This window comes from Aplidium turbinatum, chromosome 1 (genome assembly GCF_918807975.1).
Source record: "Aplidium turbinatum chromosome 1, kaAplTurb1.1, whole genome shotgun sequence".
Lineage (NCBI taxonomy): Eukaryota > Metazoa > Chordata > Ascidiacea > Aplousobranchia > Polyclinidae > Aplidium > Aplidium turbinatum.
The window spans coordinates 46585753-46605362 of NC_137472.1; the positions used below are offsets into that span (position 1 = coordinate 46585753).

At 39.1% G+C, this 19610-nt stretch overlaps 2 protein-coding genes across 2 annotated transcripts; one reads left to right on the plus strand and one right to left on the minus strand.

Moving 5' to 3' along the window:
- Positions 1 to 12158: 12158 nt before the first annotated feature.
- LOC145770507 (uncharacterized) lies at positions 12159 to 15752 on the plus strand. The gene is made up of 2 exons (XM_082582176.1): positions 12159 to 13304; positions 13672 to 15752. Exons 1-2 carry the CDS (start codon positions 13271 to 13273, stop codon positions 14304 to 14306), a joined length of 669 nt encoding a protein of 222 aa, XP_082438302.1. The 5' UTR covers positions 12159 to 13270; the 3' UTR covers positions 14307 to 15752.
- Positions 15753 to 18391: 2639 nt separating this feature from the next.
- LOC145766405 (zinc finger BED domain-containing protein 5-like) lies at positions 18392 to 19066 on the minus strand. The gene has a single exon (XM_082578115.1). It carries the CDS (start codon positions 19064 to 19066, stop codon positions 18392 to 18394), a length of 675 nt encoding a protein of 224 aa, XP_082434241.1.
- Positions 19067 to 19610: the final 544 nt, after the last annotated feature.

Consider the following 19610-nt stretch of genomic DNA (forward strand, 5'->3'; position numbering starts at 1 on the left):
CATATCTTACCTGGAACTGGAATCTATCCCACACGTGGGTCAGAGAAATAAAATCTGGAGTAGTCGAAGCAGTTTAATATGTGTATGGTTTCTTAGTACAGAGTGAATAAAACCCAGTCTTAGCAGATTGAGAAAGATCAGCCAATGTGTATTTGGACAACACATAGAAATAGGAAATGGGAAAACTTCAAAACAATGTAATTGCCCACTGGAAGGCCCAATCTTAAAACCATGGTGACAGCAGAGTTGCCATATTAGCAACTCTAATGCTACGTTTCAGACATCCGGCAATTTTCAAAGGCGTTTGGCTACGCATTTATAGTTTGCCGATTTGGTTCCTTTTTGACTATTTTTAAGATACGAACTGCGCGTGACGTTCCCAGTGTTTGGTGATTTTCCAACATATGTATTTTTCTTTCAGTATAATACTTTGCAAAATGTCTTTGGCAACACTTTCTGTCTCTCCACAATGAAACAGCTGTAGCCAATCAGCTAAATGTTGAAGTTTTTATGAGCAGAATAGGAGGAAGTAAAGTAATGTTTGGGCTGCACTGCAGCAGTGACAATCGCTTGGAAGTCGAGTTTTGCTCAGCATTTTGATATGAAAGACCAGGAGAGCAGGCACACTAACTAAATCAGTTAAAGTTTGTCAGTAACGATACAGTCCATATAGGCCGACTAGCATGTTAATGAATGGGAAAAAGTAGTGAAACCTTGTAAGGTTTATAGCGTGCCTGAATAGTATATAAATCGAGGGGTGACAATGATGTCGTCCCCTTATACATTGGGACGCACAGTCATTTAAGCCACCAGAAAAACTAAAAGCTTTATATGCGGAGGGCTGTTGAAGTTCAGGTCGAGCGTCAATGCTCATGTCGTCACCGCTGAGTAATTATGAATAATGTTGCCGAATAGACTTCATATGCGGCGGGCTGTTGCATTTCAGCTCGAGTGTCAATGCGCGTGACGTTCCCAGTGAGTGATTATGAATAACAGCATGCTCAAACACCTAATGAAAAACAGCGGTAAAAGCATAGGGCAATTGCCATCCAAGGTATGTTGATTTGGCAACAGCAATGTTTTTGCCATAGTAGATGGAAGGTAATTTCAAGGGCTGTATATAGTTATATACTCTGCAAAAGTGGTGCAAGTTCCCGTACTGACAAGGAGACAACGAAACGACCATACGTCTTACTGCTTAATTTTCACCCTACAGAAATAATAATTTTGTCATTTCAGACACACAAAAGGACATATTTCAGACAAAGAAAGATACAATGTTACATCTACGTAATCTTTATGGTGGTATGATTTCCTTACTGCTACAGAGATAGCTAATTCATTTTGTCTGCAACACAAAAACTCTTCTATTTCTAATGTTTTTGCACAGAAAGGAGTATTGTTTATTGTTACGAAGACAATTGCTCATAATCTTTTTGTCATATTCAGGCTTATGCCTGGTTGTTGAAGATGTTGATTAAGTGGTTTGGACGTCAAGGAAGCTAATCTTTGTGTCCACCTACACTCCTACAGGCATGTTTAAGTTAGGGCTACCATATGTCCTCTTTTAGGAGGATTTGTCCTCTTTTTTTATAAAAAATTATTGTCCTCCGAGGACACTTGAAAATGCTCAAATGTCCTCTTTTTTGCATTGCTATCATTTTCAACAAGGTTTTATTTTGATGTGACCTTGGCAAAAGCTAAATAAAGCTAAGCAACAATACCAAAAAGGAAAAGTATGTTTTCTGTGAGATGTTGCAGAAGTTGGCTATATGCTTGTTTAAGAAAAGTGTTTATTGACTTTGAGGTTGACAATACATTGCTTGTTGTAGATATGGTGGATACATTTATTTCTGTGGCAAACGAAGGCAGTGTTACTTGATGACCATGTCCGATGTATTTCTATTGTTTGACTCATGTGTTGCCTATTTGGATGAATAGACTAATAATTTAATTTTCCGAGTTCACATTTTTTCATTGGATGCTTATTGCTTATGCTGTCTTACACCAAAGAATAGGATAACGCTTTTCAGCGGTAAGTGGAAGTATCTGTCAGAGAAAAATGTTGGCATTGATGATGTTAAACTGTTCGATCTATATACCAAAGCTAGTGCAAAGGCGTCTTAAACCTTATAGCTAGCCTACATTAGCTTTATTTAAATGATGGCACATTAGAAAATGGACAGAATAGTTCAAATATTGCAGAACTATAGATTTTTTTTAATGAATTTTTAAAAGTCAAGCAATTCTTCATCTGCTATAAGCTATGGCTCTAAGAGTCTAAATGCAAATGTAAAACGCATGTTTTCTGTTGAGAAATCAAATGAACAGCAGAATGTTTATTGACTGAATCTGACAAATAAATGTTATGTTTTTTATGTGTTACTTTTTCTACATAGGCCTATATTCATCTAAGAAGATGTAAAAATTGTTTAAACGTAAAAAACCACTGGCATTTTACTTGCTTACTAAACATGTCCTCTTTTTGGGTTATGAAAATATGGTAGGCCTAGTTTAAGTGTTCTGATGAGGACACAGCTGTGTGCTATTGAGTGGTGTCGAAATAGTGTCCTTTAAGATGTCGAACCAGGACTTTCACCACTCGGTCATCTATTGATTCTATTCATTATCTATACTGGTAATAATTAGCTACAATTTTTCTACATTTAGATAATTTTTTCCATATTATAATAAGCAGTGTTCCTAGTCATGTTTTTGCACATCAATGACAAGCTAGATATATATTTGTTTTTTTGGCTTATATGAATATTTCTTCTGATCACATGGTGGATTTAGAAAGCAGATTATGCCATATTGTTATTAGTACCCTATATAAATGATTGTCAATTTCATGTGATATTTAACCAAAATAAGTAAAGTGAAGTCAAGAAATGGTTGATTTTAGGAATATTTATTCATAGATTCACAAAGTTCAACCATGCTTTTGCAAATTTGCAGCTTAATAATGTAGGAGGAGTAGCCTACCACAAATGCAAGACAATTCACTGGACGCTGGTAGCATTCTACCTGTATTTTTCCTCCTATACATAAAGTATCATTGCTAGTAAATCATTTTGTTGACTAGACTGTAGTTGATAAACTATCAAATTAGTTATCACTTGTAGTAAGTGTATGAAGGGAGTAAGCAAAAAGGTAATGATATTTGTGAAAGAATGTGAAACTGTTATAATTCTAAGGAGATGAGTTATTTCAGTTCTGTTCCCTAATCCTTCTGATCTATTCACAAACCATCTGTGTTTAATGAATAGCGTAAAGTGTCAAAGGGAACTCAGTACACCTAAACCATGTTGTCAAACTTAACTACTAATAAGTAGCTTATATTTTGTATGATAAGGTCTATTTACTCAATTATAAGTCATAACTATATAATAGTGATGTATACACACAGGTCACAGGCCTTGATAACATGCCAACTAAAGAGTCTCTTACAACTCAGCAGTTGTGAGCTCAGCATATTGCATTTGAGAAAGTGACAGCTGACCTAGCAATATTTCAGCAAGTGGGTGAATAATTGGGTCTGCTACTATTCGGTGAGTCCGATTCGGTGAATTCCTAACCTCTAACCCCGAACCCTAAAACGGCAATGATAATTAGGCTACGGTACCTGATAATTAAAAAAAAAAAATTGAAAAAATCCCCCGTTAAGAGATCGGACTCACCGAAACGGGCCATCCTGGAATAATTAGGCAAATGATGAACCTAAGCAGGTAAAAACTGACCAAGCCGATACTTAACATGTAACAAGTCAGCAAAATCAATGTAGCAAGCGATGACTAAGCAAGTTCGATGCTAGATGAAGATTTCATTTGCTGACCTAGGCAATAACTGAAATGTACAGTTTTGCTGAGTTGTTGCATGCCTAGTTTGACTACCGAACTGGAGGCCTGACTGAAGGCTGATGTAGTTTTGATTTTAAACTTTAAGCTAATTTTACTTTATGTCCTTTTGAAATGATAGTTTTGAGAATCCAAATTGGTGGGCACAACTTGGGGTGCAGGTGCTGACACCTTGCCCACTGCAACCCTGGTTTTGGTCCACTCCATCGCTGAATACTGTGTCCAGGGATGGGCAATTCAGAATAATTCACTATTCCAGAATTATTCCGGAATACTAAATCGAATCCAGAATACCGAATCCTATTAACTTCCAGGCTCCAGCAACACAAAAAGTAAAAAAATTCATGCAATGTTTATTTGCAATTTTAGACACAAAAGCAACACAATTAAAATAACGTTTGTTGCAGTGCAACACATGAAGGCATTCTAAATAACTGCCAGTCAAACGGGAGCAGTGTTGCCAGATGCTGGAAGCTGCTTGGCACCAAAAGTAACTAAAATTTTACCAGATATTTAAAACACCTTAAATAAAGCAATTTCGCCTAAAATACAAATATATAGTTTTTAAGACATAAGATACTGCCATCACGCATACGCAAACCTCTTGCAAAACGTTTTCTATACGAGCAGAGATTATTTGCTAAAAAGTTTTAAAAAATTAAAAAAACTTTCTTGAAAAAAATTGAGTGTGGAAAATTTCACCAAAAAGTTGTGTGGTTCCAAGGTCAAAAAGCTTGGCACCAAAGACCTCTAAATTTCACCAGAAAATTTAAATTTTACATTTTATTTCCCTATCTGGCAACGCTGAACCGGAGCGCAGCTTAGTTGTCGTCAAGCCGCACTGGAAAAGCATCGCTCGGAAGATGCTGATGTGGCAGGTATGCTGAGATATTTCAGAGCCAACTCCTTTAGCAGGGGCACCTGCTTAATGTTGTTACGCCACCAGTCAAACTATCGCAGAGTCGCATACGCATGTGGATTGAAAAAAAAGCATTGCACCATTGTGCATGTGTAGGCTACAGAGCGTGAAGAAAATTGGGCGCTTAGTTTCTTTGATTGCTCACGCGAGCGAGTGACGTAGGGATGCATGCACCGTGCGCGCACAACGAGTCCAAAATGTTTTGGAAAGTGCGGATGTTGTCAGCGCAAAGATAAAATGAGCAAATCACACTTTTTGTCAGTTCACTGTCTCAAGCTGACAGCTTGCACAAGACTTATGCATATCTTTAAACCGAATCTTATTACCCGGTTTTAATGCCACTTTGGATTCGGATAGTTTAGGATCCGAATCCTATTGGATTCGGTATTCTGAATTGCCCATCCCTAACTGTGTCTCTACCTGGTGCCACAGTACCTGATCCTTACTCCACCAGAGTACTTACCAATCCTAGCGGGCATCCAACCTGATGAGCTTGAAAGGGAGCCATTATACACCTGGCTTGCCGGGTAGAAGATCCTAACCGCTTGCTTTATGCAAAACTCAGCGTCCCACCTCAGGATTCTTCCCAGCGATTAAAGTCAAGACACTTTGTAATTTGTATCAGCTATGGTGTTTTATTGGAACTACCAACAGCAGCCATGGTCAGCAGTCAGCACCCTTTAACAGTCAATTTTTTTAAAATTATTTTCCACCACATGCAAAAAGTCAATGCTATGAGCTGTGTGACGTGTGTACATGTGGAGTTTATTGTATAGCTCAGTGATTCTCAACCGCGGCTCCCAGCTGTACATTTTGCGGCTCTCACTAACTTAGTGATTTAATTAGTTGTACCACAATTGCAACAAAGGAAGTAAAAGAAATCAAGAATTAGTGAATTGTCTCAGCAAAGATCTCGTGTACGAAGTACTAATGTTACCAGGTTACTACCGTCCTGCTGTGTAAAATCATTTTGTGATTTGTGACATCATAATATATTTAGTCCAGATCGACAAACAACAAAGTTTGTGATGTCATAAGAAGAAACAATATGGAAAATCATGAGCAGGTTGCGTGTAGCTCAACAGCAACGCCAGTCCTTTACAAAAAGTTTGGTAACTTTTTTCCTTAATAGTTGTAGTGCAGCTGTTATATCTGTAGCACGTGGCAGGCCGGATGAAATCAGTTTGCGGGTCATAGTTTGGTGACCCCTGGCCTAGCGTAATGTCAGAGCAGCCTACCAAGAAAGCTCGCACTCTTCAGCAAGAAAATCGGACTTTCAAAAGGGATTGGAAAGAGAAATATTTAAAATAGATAACAAAGCTCATTGCCTTTTGTGGCCTGTGGTGATTAGTAGTGTAAAAGCTTTTAACGTTGAGAGGCACCACAAAATTTATTCTGCAAAGTATGATGTCTACAAAGGAGAATCAAGGAAACGGAAGTTAGAATTACTGAAGTCAGCACGTAACAAGCAAACGAATATGTTTTAAGTGTGGTAGCGAACCCGAAGAAATAACTATGGCATCATGTAAGGTTAACCATCTACTGGTCCTCAACATGAAGCCATATTCGGATGGTGTCATTAAGAAGCAGGCTATTGTGATGTTTGCTGAAGAATGTTGTCCTAACTTGATAGCCAACGCACTGAAAAATGCTTCAGTTCAACATAACTGACATGTGTGAAGCACTTTTTATCAAAATGATTGGACGTAAATCCAAACATCACAACTGATTGACGAACCATCATTTTACCCAGCTTTAGAGTAGGCCTACTGCATTTTTCAATATTAGGCTACCCCTCGTTTTGGGAAACTCAAAGTCAACATCAAGTTTCACATGCATTTCCTTTGTTGCTTCGCTTTACAAAGTTTAGGTTTCAAATTTGGCCCCTGTTATAGTCGTCATTTTATTTACGTTGAATATATGTAACTCGTGACCAGCGTCACTACATAATCACCGTTCAGCGTTTTCTGGTACAGACGTTGGAATTGATTACCACCGCACTGCGCGTGTAATCAATTAAGCGTTCTGTACCACGTTCCTCAGTTGATTGTTTTGCGTTTCTTTCTTACTATATATTGCGTTGATTTTATACAGTGAATCAGTATGAATCAATCATGGTTTTCTCACTTGGTTGGCTATCGCTACAATTATTATTGTTTATTTTATATTAAACGTCTGGAAATACAACAGACATTTAACTGGCGTCGTCGGCAGGATCTTTACAGAATTTCTACAGGATTTTAGAAACATGGAGAAACTGATCGAAGTCCTGCAACAACAAATTGCCAACCAAGAACGTCAGACGAAGGAGCAAATTGCCAGACAAGAAGAACGTCAAGAAGAACAAGAAAGGCGCCACCAAGAACAACTACGAGAAATACGAGCCCAAACTGCGAGATCACAGCCAACAACAATACAACAACAGGTATCTTTACCTAAGTTCGTAGCGTTCGATGCCACCACTGAACTGTGGGCAGACTATTGGAAGAGGTTTAACACCTTTGTAGCAGCACATTCAGTCGCACAAGACAAAATGCCCCAGGTTTTTCTCACCAATCAATCACCTACAATCTACAAAATGTTAACAAATTTGGCTGCGCAGGAAACAAACCCAAAAGAAGTCAACGATCTCACCATGACGGAAATTACAAATTACATGGCTCAACAATTCGACCCAAAACGCTTCATCGTGAGGGAGCGATTCCGTTTCTGGAGCGAAATGAAGCGCAAGCCCGGTGAAACAGCTCAAGAACTAGCCATCCGCATACGCCAGGCAGCTGCCACCTGTGACTTCTCGTCCATTTCAAATCCATTGGACGAAGCTTTACGTACTCGTTTTATTTGTTCAATAGGTAACGAGGCGGTGCTTAAGGCGTTATTCAAAATCAGAGCTGATGAACTTACTTTCAAACGTGCGGTGGAGGTTGCATCAGAAACCGAAGAGGCAGCCAAGGTGGCCAAAGAAACTGTTTACGGCACTCCACCAGTACCAGTTGCGAAAGTAAGGACCATCAGCAAACCTCCAAAAACTAGGCAACTTACAGGTACTTTCTTTTCTTCTAAAAATACAGAATGCTATCGCTGTGGTAATTCCAACCATAACGCCAATGACTGTAGGTTTAAGAAAGCCACTTGCCATTTCTGCAATATTACGGGACACTTACAGAGTGTTTGTCGAAAGAAAGCTAGACAGTTTAAATCTTCTAAGGTAAATTGTATCGAGGAAATTAACATGCTTTCTAGTTCTTGCAGAAAACCTCGAAATTCAAAGTTGGAAGTACTGATCTCCATTAATTCGGTAACCACACACTTAGAACTGGACACTGCTACAAATGGAAATTTCCTTTCCAGCGACGTCTGGACTCGGGTAGGCGCACCCCAATTGCAAGCACCAGTGTCGCAGTTCCAATCTGCTACCAAGCATCTAGTACCAATCACGGGTTCTTTCACGGCCCAGGTAACTTGTCCTTCCACGGGAAGGTCAGATGATATTTCTTTTGTAGTCACGACAGTCAAAGGGCTAAACTTGCTAGGTCGTGATGCAATCTCGTCTTTAGGAATTTCTATCGATAAATTCCTTCTGTCTAACTGTTCTACTTTACAGAGCATCCAGTCATGCGACAAGCCTGATAAGAGTCTGGAGAAGGCATGCTCCCTCTTATGTGACGAGTTCAAAGATGTTTTTAAGCCTGAACTCGGGTGCTTACGAGATTATGAACTAGACATAGATTTTAAGTCTGATGCTAAACCTGTTTTTCTCAAACCTAGGCCTGTACCTTTCGCGCTAAAGGAGGACTTAGCACAAGCCTATGATTCGGGCATTGCACGTGGTGTATGGACACCAGTTCAGTTTTGCGATTGGGGCACACCGGTTGTTCCAGTTCGTAAGCGTTCAAATTCTTCAGAAGCGAAGGCCAAGTTACGCATTTGTGGCGATTATTCAGTCACGGTGAACCCTTCCCTGGAGACCCATCGTCACCCGTTACCCTTACCAGAAGACTTAATGCAAAAGTTGGGTGGTGGGTATGGTTTCAGCAAGATAGACTTGGCTGATGCCTACAATCAGATTCGACTTGGTCCTGACAGTCGAAAACGACTCGCATTAAGCACTCACCGTGGCGTACTTTTACAAAATGTTTTACCTTTTGGCATATCTTCTGCTCCAGGTTATTTTCAGAAGATCATGGACGACCTTACAGCCGACCTTCCAGGGGTCGCAGTCTACCTAGACGACATTCTTGTTAGTGGCACTACTGCTGAGGAGCATCTCCAGAATCTTAGACGGCTCCTCGATCGACTTCACTCAAAAGGCCTGAGGTGTAGGAAAGACAAGTGTAAGTTTGCACAACCTCAGGTAGAGTATCTCGGACACATTTTGTCCAGGCAGGGCATCTCCAAAGGTCCCAAGGTAAACGCCGTACTGGAGATGTCTGCCCCCACTGACGTATCTTCTCTTCGTTCATTTTTAGGTTCCTTACAATTTTATTCGAAGTTTCTACCGTTGAACGCTTCTACTGTAGCAGAACCACTATACCATCTCACAAAAAAGGACATTCCTTGGAGATGGGGAAAACAAGAGGAAAACTCTTTTGCTCAGCTGAAGCATCATTTATCTACTGATGAAGTTCTTACACATTTCAATGCGTCACTTCCGGTAGGTATCGCATGTGATGCTTCTAGTGTGGGCATTGGTGCTACTTTGTTTCACCGTTACCCAGATGGCACAGAACGGCCTATAGCAAACGTTTCAAAAGTATTAACAGCCTCTCAGAGAAACTATAGTCAAATTCAGAAAGAGGCTTTGTCGATAATTTTTGCGCTAAAGAAATTCTATCAATATCTTTTTGGTAGTTCATTCATTTTGGTCACAGATCATAAACCATTGCTTCGTCTTTTTGGCCCGACCAAATCGACACCTTCTTTGGCAGCAAATCGTTTGGCTCGTTGGGCACTCTTTTTGTCGCAATTTACATACACTATTGAGTACAGGAAGACAAAGGATCATCAAAACGCTGATGCTTTGAGTCGCTTACCAGCAGGAGGGGATAAAGTCTTCGATGAAGAGGAAAGTGCGGATGACATTGATATCGTCTGTGCTATCGATGCTTTGGATTTGCAGGTCCAGACCCCAAATGCCGCCTCACTGCGTAAAGAATCTTCTAAAGATCCTATCATTTCCACGGTAATGCGTTTCATTCATGAAGGATGGCCGGCCAAGTCTTCTCCACAAGACCCGGTCGAACCGTTTCGTAAGTACGCAGACTCTCTTTCTACTTGTTACGGGTGTCTACTTTACGGTTCCAGAGTGGTCATCCCTTCCAAACTTCGTCCTTCCGTCCTTCAGTTGCTTCATGAAGGACATTTCGGCATTGAGAGAATGAAGCAGTTGGCAAGGACGTCCGTCTACTGGCCAAACATCGATCGAGACATAGCGGAACTTTGTCACAAGTGCAGTACCTGTGGCGAATATCAACCGCAATCTAAAACCCAGGTCCAATCATGGACGGTTCCAGAAGCACCGTGGAGTCGCTTACACATAGATCATGCGGTAGAATTCATGGGTTACCATTGGTTACTCAGCATTGATGCTTTTTCTAAATACCCTTGTATTCATGCTACTACTTCCTTATCTTCAACAGCTACTATCAATCTGCTAGAAGAAGATTTTGCTCATTTCGGCTATCCCCATACTGTAGTTACCGATAATGCTACTACTTTTAAATCCACAGAATTCCAAACTTTCTGTAAGGAGAGGGGTATGGTACACATCACGGGTGCCCCTTACCATCCGGAAACCAATGGAGCGGCGGAGCGCCTCGTACGTACGTTCAAGCAAGCACTTCGCAAATCTTCCCTGCCTCCGAAACAAGCCGTCTTGGAATTCCTACAGCAGTATCGACGCACGCCCACTCCGAGTGGCTACTCTCCAAGCCAATTACTCAACAATCGTCAGATTCAAACCAAGATCGACACGCTTCTCCCCACATCGTCTCAAGTGGTACCCCGACAAAAACCTCACAACACGGACGCCTCCGAAGGTACAAAACGACATTTCAAACCGGGAGATCCCTGTTACGCGCTATCATTCACTCCACGACGGAGCCAGGATCCTCGTTGGGTTCCAGCCGAGGTGATTAAGCGACAGGGTAACCGAATCTTCCTGGTACGTCTGCTGCCACATGGTCCGACGTGGAGGCGCCATATGGACCAACTGCAACCTCGCTATGCATCATCGGAGGACCAGGAGCCAGGAGAAACTCCTGCACCAACAGTCGACTCCTCCGCTGTCTCCACCTCAGCTCGAACGGATTCGGACGACACACCGACTGTACCGGAATTCGGGCCACACAACCCACGAAGGTCGAGCCGTCGCCGCAGACCTCCGGCCCGTTTCGGACTTTGAGAGTTATTGTTTAATTCGGTGTCTTGTTCATATTTTTCTTTGTGTATAAAAATTATCGGGGGAGGTGTTATAGTCGTCATTTTATTTACGTTGAATATATGTAACTCGTGACCAGCGTCACTACATAATCACCGTTCAGCGTTTTCTGGTACAGACGTTGGAATTGATTACCACCGCACTGCGCGTGTAATCAATTAAGCGTTCTGTACCACGTTCCTCAGTTGATTGTTTTGCGTTTCTTTCTTACTATATATTGCGTTGATTTTATACAGTGAATCAGTAAGTAACAAGAGGTAAATGGTTTTCTCACTTGGTTGGCTATCGCTACAATTATTATTGTTTATTTTATATTAAACGTCTGGAAATACAACAGCCCCCATGCTGAAAAAGGTTGAGAACCACTGTTAGCTCAGAAGTTATTATGGTTTTCCTCTCAGATTTCTTGGTTTTGAACTACAGGCATTTGAAAATACCCTCTGGTAAGTATTTCTCCTGGTAAAAATCAAACTGATTAGTTGAGGATTTTTCCCTAAGAATTTTCCCCTATTACCGAGTAAACCAAGTGTTCTGTAATATATCTTTTCATTGCTCAGCGGCCCAGCATCATTTGCATGTAATCACCACTTAGTCAAAATGCAATAGGCCTGCTGTATAAACAGCCACAACATCTTGTAAACCAATCTTTAAATTTAATATTCAATGTTAATATTTCCTCATGGAAATAAACTCCTTTTTGAAGTTTTTTCAGCGGTAAATACTTGAAGCCACACTTGTAAATACAGCAACATAGACTATGAAATAGTTTAAGTGGCAGTAATGGTTGAAGAAATCAACATTTTTTCATAACTGATATATTATATACAAAAAAAATCAATGCACAATATTAGTGTCTCCAAATAACAGCTATATATAGTATAGCCCGCTACCATACACTGTACTAGCAGTTGCCTACGAAAGTTTAAAATATTAGGATTGATGAATGTAAGAACTGTAACTGTTTTTTTGTAAACCTTATTCAGTATGTGTAAATGGTTTTGTGTTCATTCAGTTCCTTTTTGTTTGTCAAATATGAATCCCATCACCAAATGATCACATTTTTACGTGGATGCTTCGTTAAACAACGCTTAAATAACTCAAATGGATTGTGTACATTTCAACTGTAGGTTGTTTAATTCTTTCTATCAACAAAGCCGTTTGCTTTGGCAGCATAGGCTATGTTATTTTTATGACGTATTGCTTGACAGATGGAGCTCTGAATGAAACACACCTTCCTGTGTTTCCTGTTCCAAACTCGTTGGCTTGTTTCAGCCAGATTATTTACATTGATTCAACGTATGTGGATATTAAATCGATATGAAAAAGGACTGACTTACTCGCTGGAGTTGTATGAATAGTCACTGGTGTTTGAAGTTAACTTGTTGGATTACAATCAGCACGCAAAAGATCGCGCGTTGTTTGATTATGTTCCTACTTATCAAAATCCGTCGTTTTTTACATCGATTAACATAATGCAGACGTTGGATCAATGTAAACGGGACGTGTTTGGCTAACTGGCTGTTTTTGCTACCTGTTCTGCTAGCTGTACTATTCCAACTAGCTAAAAACATTCTGTTTACATCACTTGAACGTCCAGATTAGATATTGAATAAATCATGAATGAAAGCATGATTATTATTCTAAGAAGGACCCGGTTTGCTGGGAGACTCAACAGCTGTCTCGTTGTGGTATTGACTGACTGAGATTGCTAATGACTTGGTTTACTAGAGAAATAAAAACGTTACACTGCTTCTTGCATGTAGCTCAAGTCGCTCATGTAGCAGTCTCAAGAGCTGTGCATAATCTACCGTATTGCACTAACTTGCTGCTAGCGTGAGTGTAGAACTGAAAAAGTAACTACATTTCAACTTTTATTTGGGACAGTTCTGTATTCAAGTGGTTATTTGTGATCCACACGTTATCTGACATTTAGTAGCTTAGAAATGCAGTGAGTCGATGAAGGGTAATTTAATCTCAACACTCTTCATGATATCCAAACCGGCTGTCGCAAAAACAAGTTGAAGACAAGACGAAAACTTTAATTACCGGTTGGCTATGTCTAGAAATCATGACCCAAGACGTTTCAGAGGCGAGTAAATATGCTTTACCGTTGTTCATTTACAGGTATTTTTATTTCGTTTCAGTTTTTGTCTCTGATTCAAAACTAAAAAAATATAGTTGTTGTAATATAGCAGGGGTCTGGAAAAAGGTAAAAGCAACAAAACGTAAATAGATAATTGGTATGTTTGTCGGCTGTATCAACAGTGTTGATAGTCGGTGTGTGGGAAAACAAGTTGATGAGTTTAGCAAACTTTTCTTGTAAAATTACATTGGACCTGCTTTTCTTGTAACATTACGTTATTTCTTTATTGTATTTACAAACAATAATTAAAGTTACGAATTACGATAATCGGATTTCTTAAGTTAGCTGTGAGATTACATTAATTATGTTACAGATGACAGAGAGCGGTATATTCAACAATCGAACAACATCTCTCAGAGGTTCAAATCCCCGTCTATGACGTCTCATCATTCTGTTCACTCGTTTGCAAGGCGTTCATACTTTCGAAGGAAGTACAGACAACCCAGTCATCACGTGAGATCAAGGTTTGCAAGATATCTTGATCAATATTCAAACGGCTCGAATCGTTATCTCTCACCTCATCGTCATGTCACTTTACAACAAGCTACTCATCGGAGGCCTACGTATCGCCACCATCCTAGTAATCCCGGGGACACAGGACAGTCGCCGTTTAAGAGGCTGGACAAAGATAAAAAATCTCTAGAAGATTCTGAAAACTTGAAAAGTTTGAGTTTATCACAAGATATTTTTGATCCTCCAACAGAAGACACATGTTCGATTTGTTTGGATGAAATGGTTGACAAAAATAGACAGAACTGGTCTCATAAGACAATTCTCAATTTACGATGTGATCACAGATTCCATAAATCATGCGTTACCGAATGGCTTGACCGTAAAAAAACCTGCCCAATTTGCAGAACACAAGTCAAGACGTGGGAATATGAAACCTCCTGCTCTGCTTCTAATGACAATATATACAACAGCCATATTTTTTATTTGTCAGATTGAACAGTTTTGCCTTTCAAAAAGAGTTAAAGCGAATAAATAAATTGTAATTTTCTAAGAATCACATTAAAGCTTCGAAAGTTATTTAAGATTTTGTCAACGAGATGATTCAACGTGATAGCTAATCGAAAATAGTGATAAAACTGCTCGTATTTTTCTCAAAAGCATCTCTCAATTGTTATTGTTTATAATCGAGATGGTGTTGCTTTTCAATCTGCGATGATGATTTGTTCTTGGTGACTTTATGTTGATGTTTTCAAACAATGACAGGTGTTGTTAATTGTTACCAAACTTCACACAAATTAGTCTGAGAGTAATAATTAGATTAGAGACACGTTTCTTGAAAACTACAGTAAAGTAGATCTGAACAAACTTATTCATGAAACTATTTCGCGTGGTTGTTGCGTTTTATGATCTAATTTTCAAAGATAATGTTCTAAAAAAATATGCAGTTTATTTATGATTTTTAGAAACTTGGCTATGCTGACATATGTAAACCGGTTGAATGTAACCACACTAGTGTGTTTATTTTCTCATGCCCATAAGCTACATTTGTCTGTAGGGCATTTTCTTCTGTGCTGGGGATATTTTATCGCTCAACCGAACTAACACGAATACAGTATAGGAATACCGACGACTAAGATAAATTTAGCCGCTTCCTTTCAGTCTTTTCCCAACAGTGTGATTGTTTGGTGATTATTTATTGTGTAGGCTCTATTTAAATTTCTTTTGGTCAGTGTTTGGAAAATGAGTAGGCCCAGTCGCTTTTAGGTTATAAGTTTTATCACGTTTTGAGTAACTCGTTTTTTCTATGCACTGTTTTTATTTATCGTCGTTCGTCTTAGCATAATTTTATTGTTACGTAAGCATATTTTAATCATTTATAACATAGTTTTATTGAGTTTTATTGGTAGCTCTGCATAAGTTTTGCAACTACAGTACGGTAGACTACAATTATTTCTTACCGTAGATTAGTATTCGTCTTTGATTGTTTGCAGTGGTTCTCAACCGTTTTTTCATTGCGGATTCCTTTTGGTGCCTTCGAAGCGGTCGCAGAACCCCTAAAACAACTAACTAAATTTGTAGTGTTGTGTCTCCCAAGCGAAAAATTTGAACATGCATGGTCTACATAAATAGATTTAGCTCGTTTATATCAAATTTTTGTTGCAAGGAAATTTTGTACGACGTCATATCAAACGAAACACCAGGGCGTCGTGACGCACAGTTTGAGTATCACTTTGTCTATAATAACTAACATAAATAAAGCATAACCAATTTTTAAATGTCGTAGGCTAATTTATCTATCAACCTGCAATTTCGGAAACTTTTACGACCCCTTAAAACCGCTTTGAGGACCCCTTTTGAGAACCGTTGGTTTAAAGCTTATTTACATATTATTTAAGTTACTTTTCGTTAATGTTTTTCTCAAACAATAAATTCAAAAAAATATGTGTTTATTATCTGCTTTCGATAAGAAGAAGAAAAAAATCAAAATGTAGCCTACTGTTTGATGTCATTTCATTAACTTGAGCGCTTTATTAGCCCACTGGAAAGTCAAGACAACTTATTTTGTTTCGATGCATAAGCGTAGCCAGGGGGGGGGCGAAATGGGCCATGCCCCCCCCCCCCCAAATTTCCAAACTTTGGATTCCGAAGTTGAGCCCCTTGTTGAAAATATAATAAAATTTGTAGAGATTTATTACGCTTTTCAAGACATCTGGCTATTAACACCCCCAAGGACTTGTTTTAGACACACAGAGAGACACCAATAAATTTTGCAAATCGTAAATCGCGCAAAATTTACGCGATTTACGTTTCTTTGAACTAATTTGTGGAAGCAATTTCAGAATGGCTTACTCTGTTGGGTTTTTGTGTAGTTATTGAGTTTTTGTGTAGCTGAATTTTGGTGTTCTCTAATTTTAGCTGCAGTTTTTGCCCGTTCGTGTGTAAGAGCTACCTTTAATAAGTTAATAGCTGTTTATCTGCTAATAAATTTCATACAAATATTACCCTAAAAGTGTTTCTAGAAAGCGCTATAATCCATTATTTGAGTGTAATTTTGCAAAAAATTTTCCGGAGAAGCGTGCCCCCGGACCCCCCTAAAATACGCGTGCCTTCGGCACGCTCTACCTCCACCCCCACCACTTTTGTTGTTTCCCTTGCTCAACTCACCAGGATACACCACTGCACATCAGGTGGCGATGGCTTAAATCAAACACTTTATCGTTCTCTTCAACTCATCAAATATTTGGCCCCTCCCAAATTTTTTTTATGGCTACGCCACTGTTTAGATGGTGTCATACTAGAGTACATAAAACTCTTAAAACACTATGTCGCGTTGTTGTATATCATGACAACATATAGGCTACAATCATAGGTTATAGTAGCGAAAGATCATGAGCTGTCTTATATTAAGCTACCACCCCATAACTTAAGTTAAATGTAAAACGTAGACCTAACTCATTGGCCGCATCACTACAAGCGTAAAATAGCAGCTTAAATGCCGAATACTGAAAAGTTTGGGTGTTTATCAGGACAATTATCGTTTCTTAGTGATGCAGTTCTGAGCATATAGGCGGAGGAGCCAGGGGTGAAACGCACCTCCAAACTTTTTATTTAAAAAATTATGTTTGATATTTTGCTTAAACAATAGCCTAGCTATGTAAATGTCAAATAAAGTGCAACTACACCCCTAAACTTTTCACTTATTCGAAAATTTAATAAAAATTTGGGCAAGAACTTTCAGCATGTTTCAAAAATTTCATTAAGGCTGAACCTATTTTTGATTTTTTACTCAAATACAGTAGAATTCGCCTATAACGGCTTCGTTTATAACGTCAATTCGCCTATAACGTCACATTTCGCTCGGTCCCGGCAGAATTCCTATCTTTTACATACATTGTAGTTCGGCTACAACAGCATGTAACAGCACCCTTTATTAGTCTCCAGACGTCTTTTGTTCGTTTATAACGTCACTTTAAGCCATCACCTTCACCACGAACGGTCAGTCTTTTAATCCAATTAGCGCTGCTGTTTGCAAAATGTCTTCCATTTATTTTGCTACGTCGTTCTCAGCAGGGACTTTAACTGAATTAACCTTTTTCCCGCGTGAAAAACTATCACGTGTAAAAAGCAGCTCTACAGCTGACCTTTAAACAACTCAAAGCAACAGTTGTACGTGCAGTACTGTATAAACTAATTAACTTTTTTTTTTCCGCGTGAAAAACTATTACGTGTAAAAAGCAGCTCTACACTCTAGTCCAGTGCTCTTCAACCTTTTTTGGTTTGGTGAACCCTTAAAGTTGTTGTGACGAACTCATGCACCCTGTTTACTTAAAAGGTAAACTGAGGTAAAAGCGATATAAAAAATCATTATTTAATGACTGTTTTGTTGTTGCACATTATTAACTAACAACTTAAACCGAGGTATGATATCTTTTTCAATTGCTCCCCTCATCAATGGATCGATGTGTGTGATTGAATTTCTCTTTCGAGATTTGATTTCACACAAACAAGAAAAGCCGCTTTTGCATAAATACGTTGTTGGCATTTGAATAAGTACGGAAATTGCCCTTTTTGCTATGCTTCTGTATTCTGGCACATTTAACAGGTGCACCCAAAAGTCAGTGTATGGTGTCTCTTTAAATAATACTTTCATACCAAAATCCGATTGGAGATCAATCAAATCTTCAATTTCTGTAGTAGGCCCGTCATAAATGAAAGGTTGTAATATCCAAGAACTGGCATTAAGTGTGGCATTCTGTTCAGCATTGAAATATTTCTCAAAGTTTTCTTGCAACAAATTAAGATGGGCATGAATAAGTGGCAACAGTTATTCTTGACAATTGCTTCCATGTTCTTCCATGAAGTCGTGGAAAAGCGGAAAATCAGAGAAATTGTATGATGCAACTCGGTTCTGCCACAGTGGTAGTTTTTTCTTTATAGCATTGACTTTGGACATGCTTTCAAAAATATCCCCTTTCTTCCCATGCAAATTTAGATTAAGTTTATCGAGGTGTTCAAAAATGGAAGCCATATACGCAACTTTTGCCAACCAAAAATTGTCACGAAATTTGCTAGCTTGTTGGTTATGTTCCTCTGTTAAAAAAAACTCCCAATTCTTCTCTAAGCAGAAAGATAGGGCTAAGAAATTTGCCTCTGGAGAGCCACCGTACCTCCGTATGCAAGAGCAATGCTGTGAATGACGCGTCCATTTGTGCACACAACTTAGTGAACATCCTGCGTTTTTTTGCGCGGCTTCGAATATAGTTAACAATACCAACAACTTCCTGAATTACCTCTGCAAAAGTGGTACCGGCATCATTTTCGCCAATATTTTTTTCTTTACCTCCTCTTTTCATTTTCTTTGCGACAAGAGCTTCACGATGTAAGATGCAATGAACACCAACGCATTCAGGAGAAAGTTCTTTTATTTTTGTTACGACACCGTTGATGGATCCTGTCATTGCAGCTGCACCATCAGTGGTAACTGATTTACATTTTTCCCAACTGAGTCCTTTCTCCTTCATATAATCATCCAATTTCTCAAAAATAGAATTGGCGGTTGCATTCACTCCCAACGGTTTACAGAATAAGTAATGCTCTGTAATTGTTTTATGTGAAATATCAGCAAATCTACAAAACACAATGAGTTGAGCTTCTGAAGATATATCAGTTGTTTCGTCTAACTGGATGGCAACGAAGGCGCTTCCTTCAACTTTTGTATCAACTGATCCTCCAAGTCTGTTGATATACTTTGACATCGGCGATAAACTGTGGTATCAGACAGAGAAATTTTTGAAACTCTATCAACTGATTCTAGCTCTGTATAAGGACGTTTGCTTTTAAGAACAACATGAGCCATCTTGAACGAAGCTAACACAATGTCTTTACTCTGTTGCCTATCATTTGCAATTCAAAGGATCTTTGTTGCTTACGAATTGATGATAACTGTGACTCAAAAAACTCCTTGGACTTGTACTGGTGTTCAGGATGTTGTTTTTGAAGATCCAGCTCGAGTTTGGAAGGAACAAGATTGCAGTTGGCATATTTGACTGCACAAAACAGACAACTAGCCGATGGATACTGATTGTGTTTATCATCTGTTGAAAGATGGAAACCGTACTTCACATAATCCTCATTCCATCTTGTTGCGTCGTGTTGCGTCTCCTTGTCGCAACTATTCGGTTTTTGATTATTGCACCACAATGGTTTAATTGTGACACGAACTAGTACAAAAAAGTATCACGTGAGCTAGAGCGCAGAGATAAAAGAGCCGCGGGTTGCCGACCGCTGATAGTCCTTCAG

Coding starts and splice junctions, on each gene's coding strand:
- LOC145766405 (XM_082578115.1), bottom strand. CDS start 19,066: ATGTCAAAGTATATCAACAGACTTGGAGGATCAGTTGATACAAAAGTT.
- LOC145770507 (XM_082582176.1), top strand. CDS start 13,271: ATGTCTAGAAATCATGACCCAAGACGTTTCAGAG. Junction 13,305..13,671: donor TGACCCAAGACGTTTCAGAG/GCGAGTAAATAT, acceptor ATTATGTTACAG/ATGACAGAGAGCGGTATATT.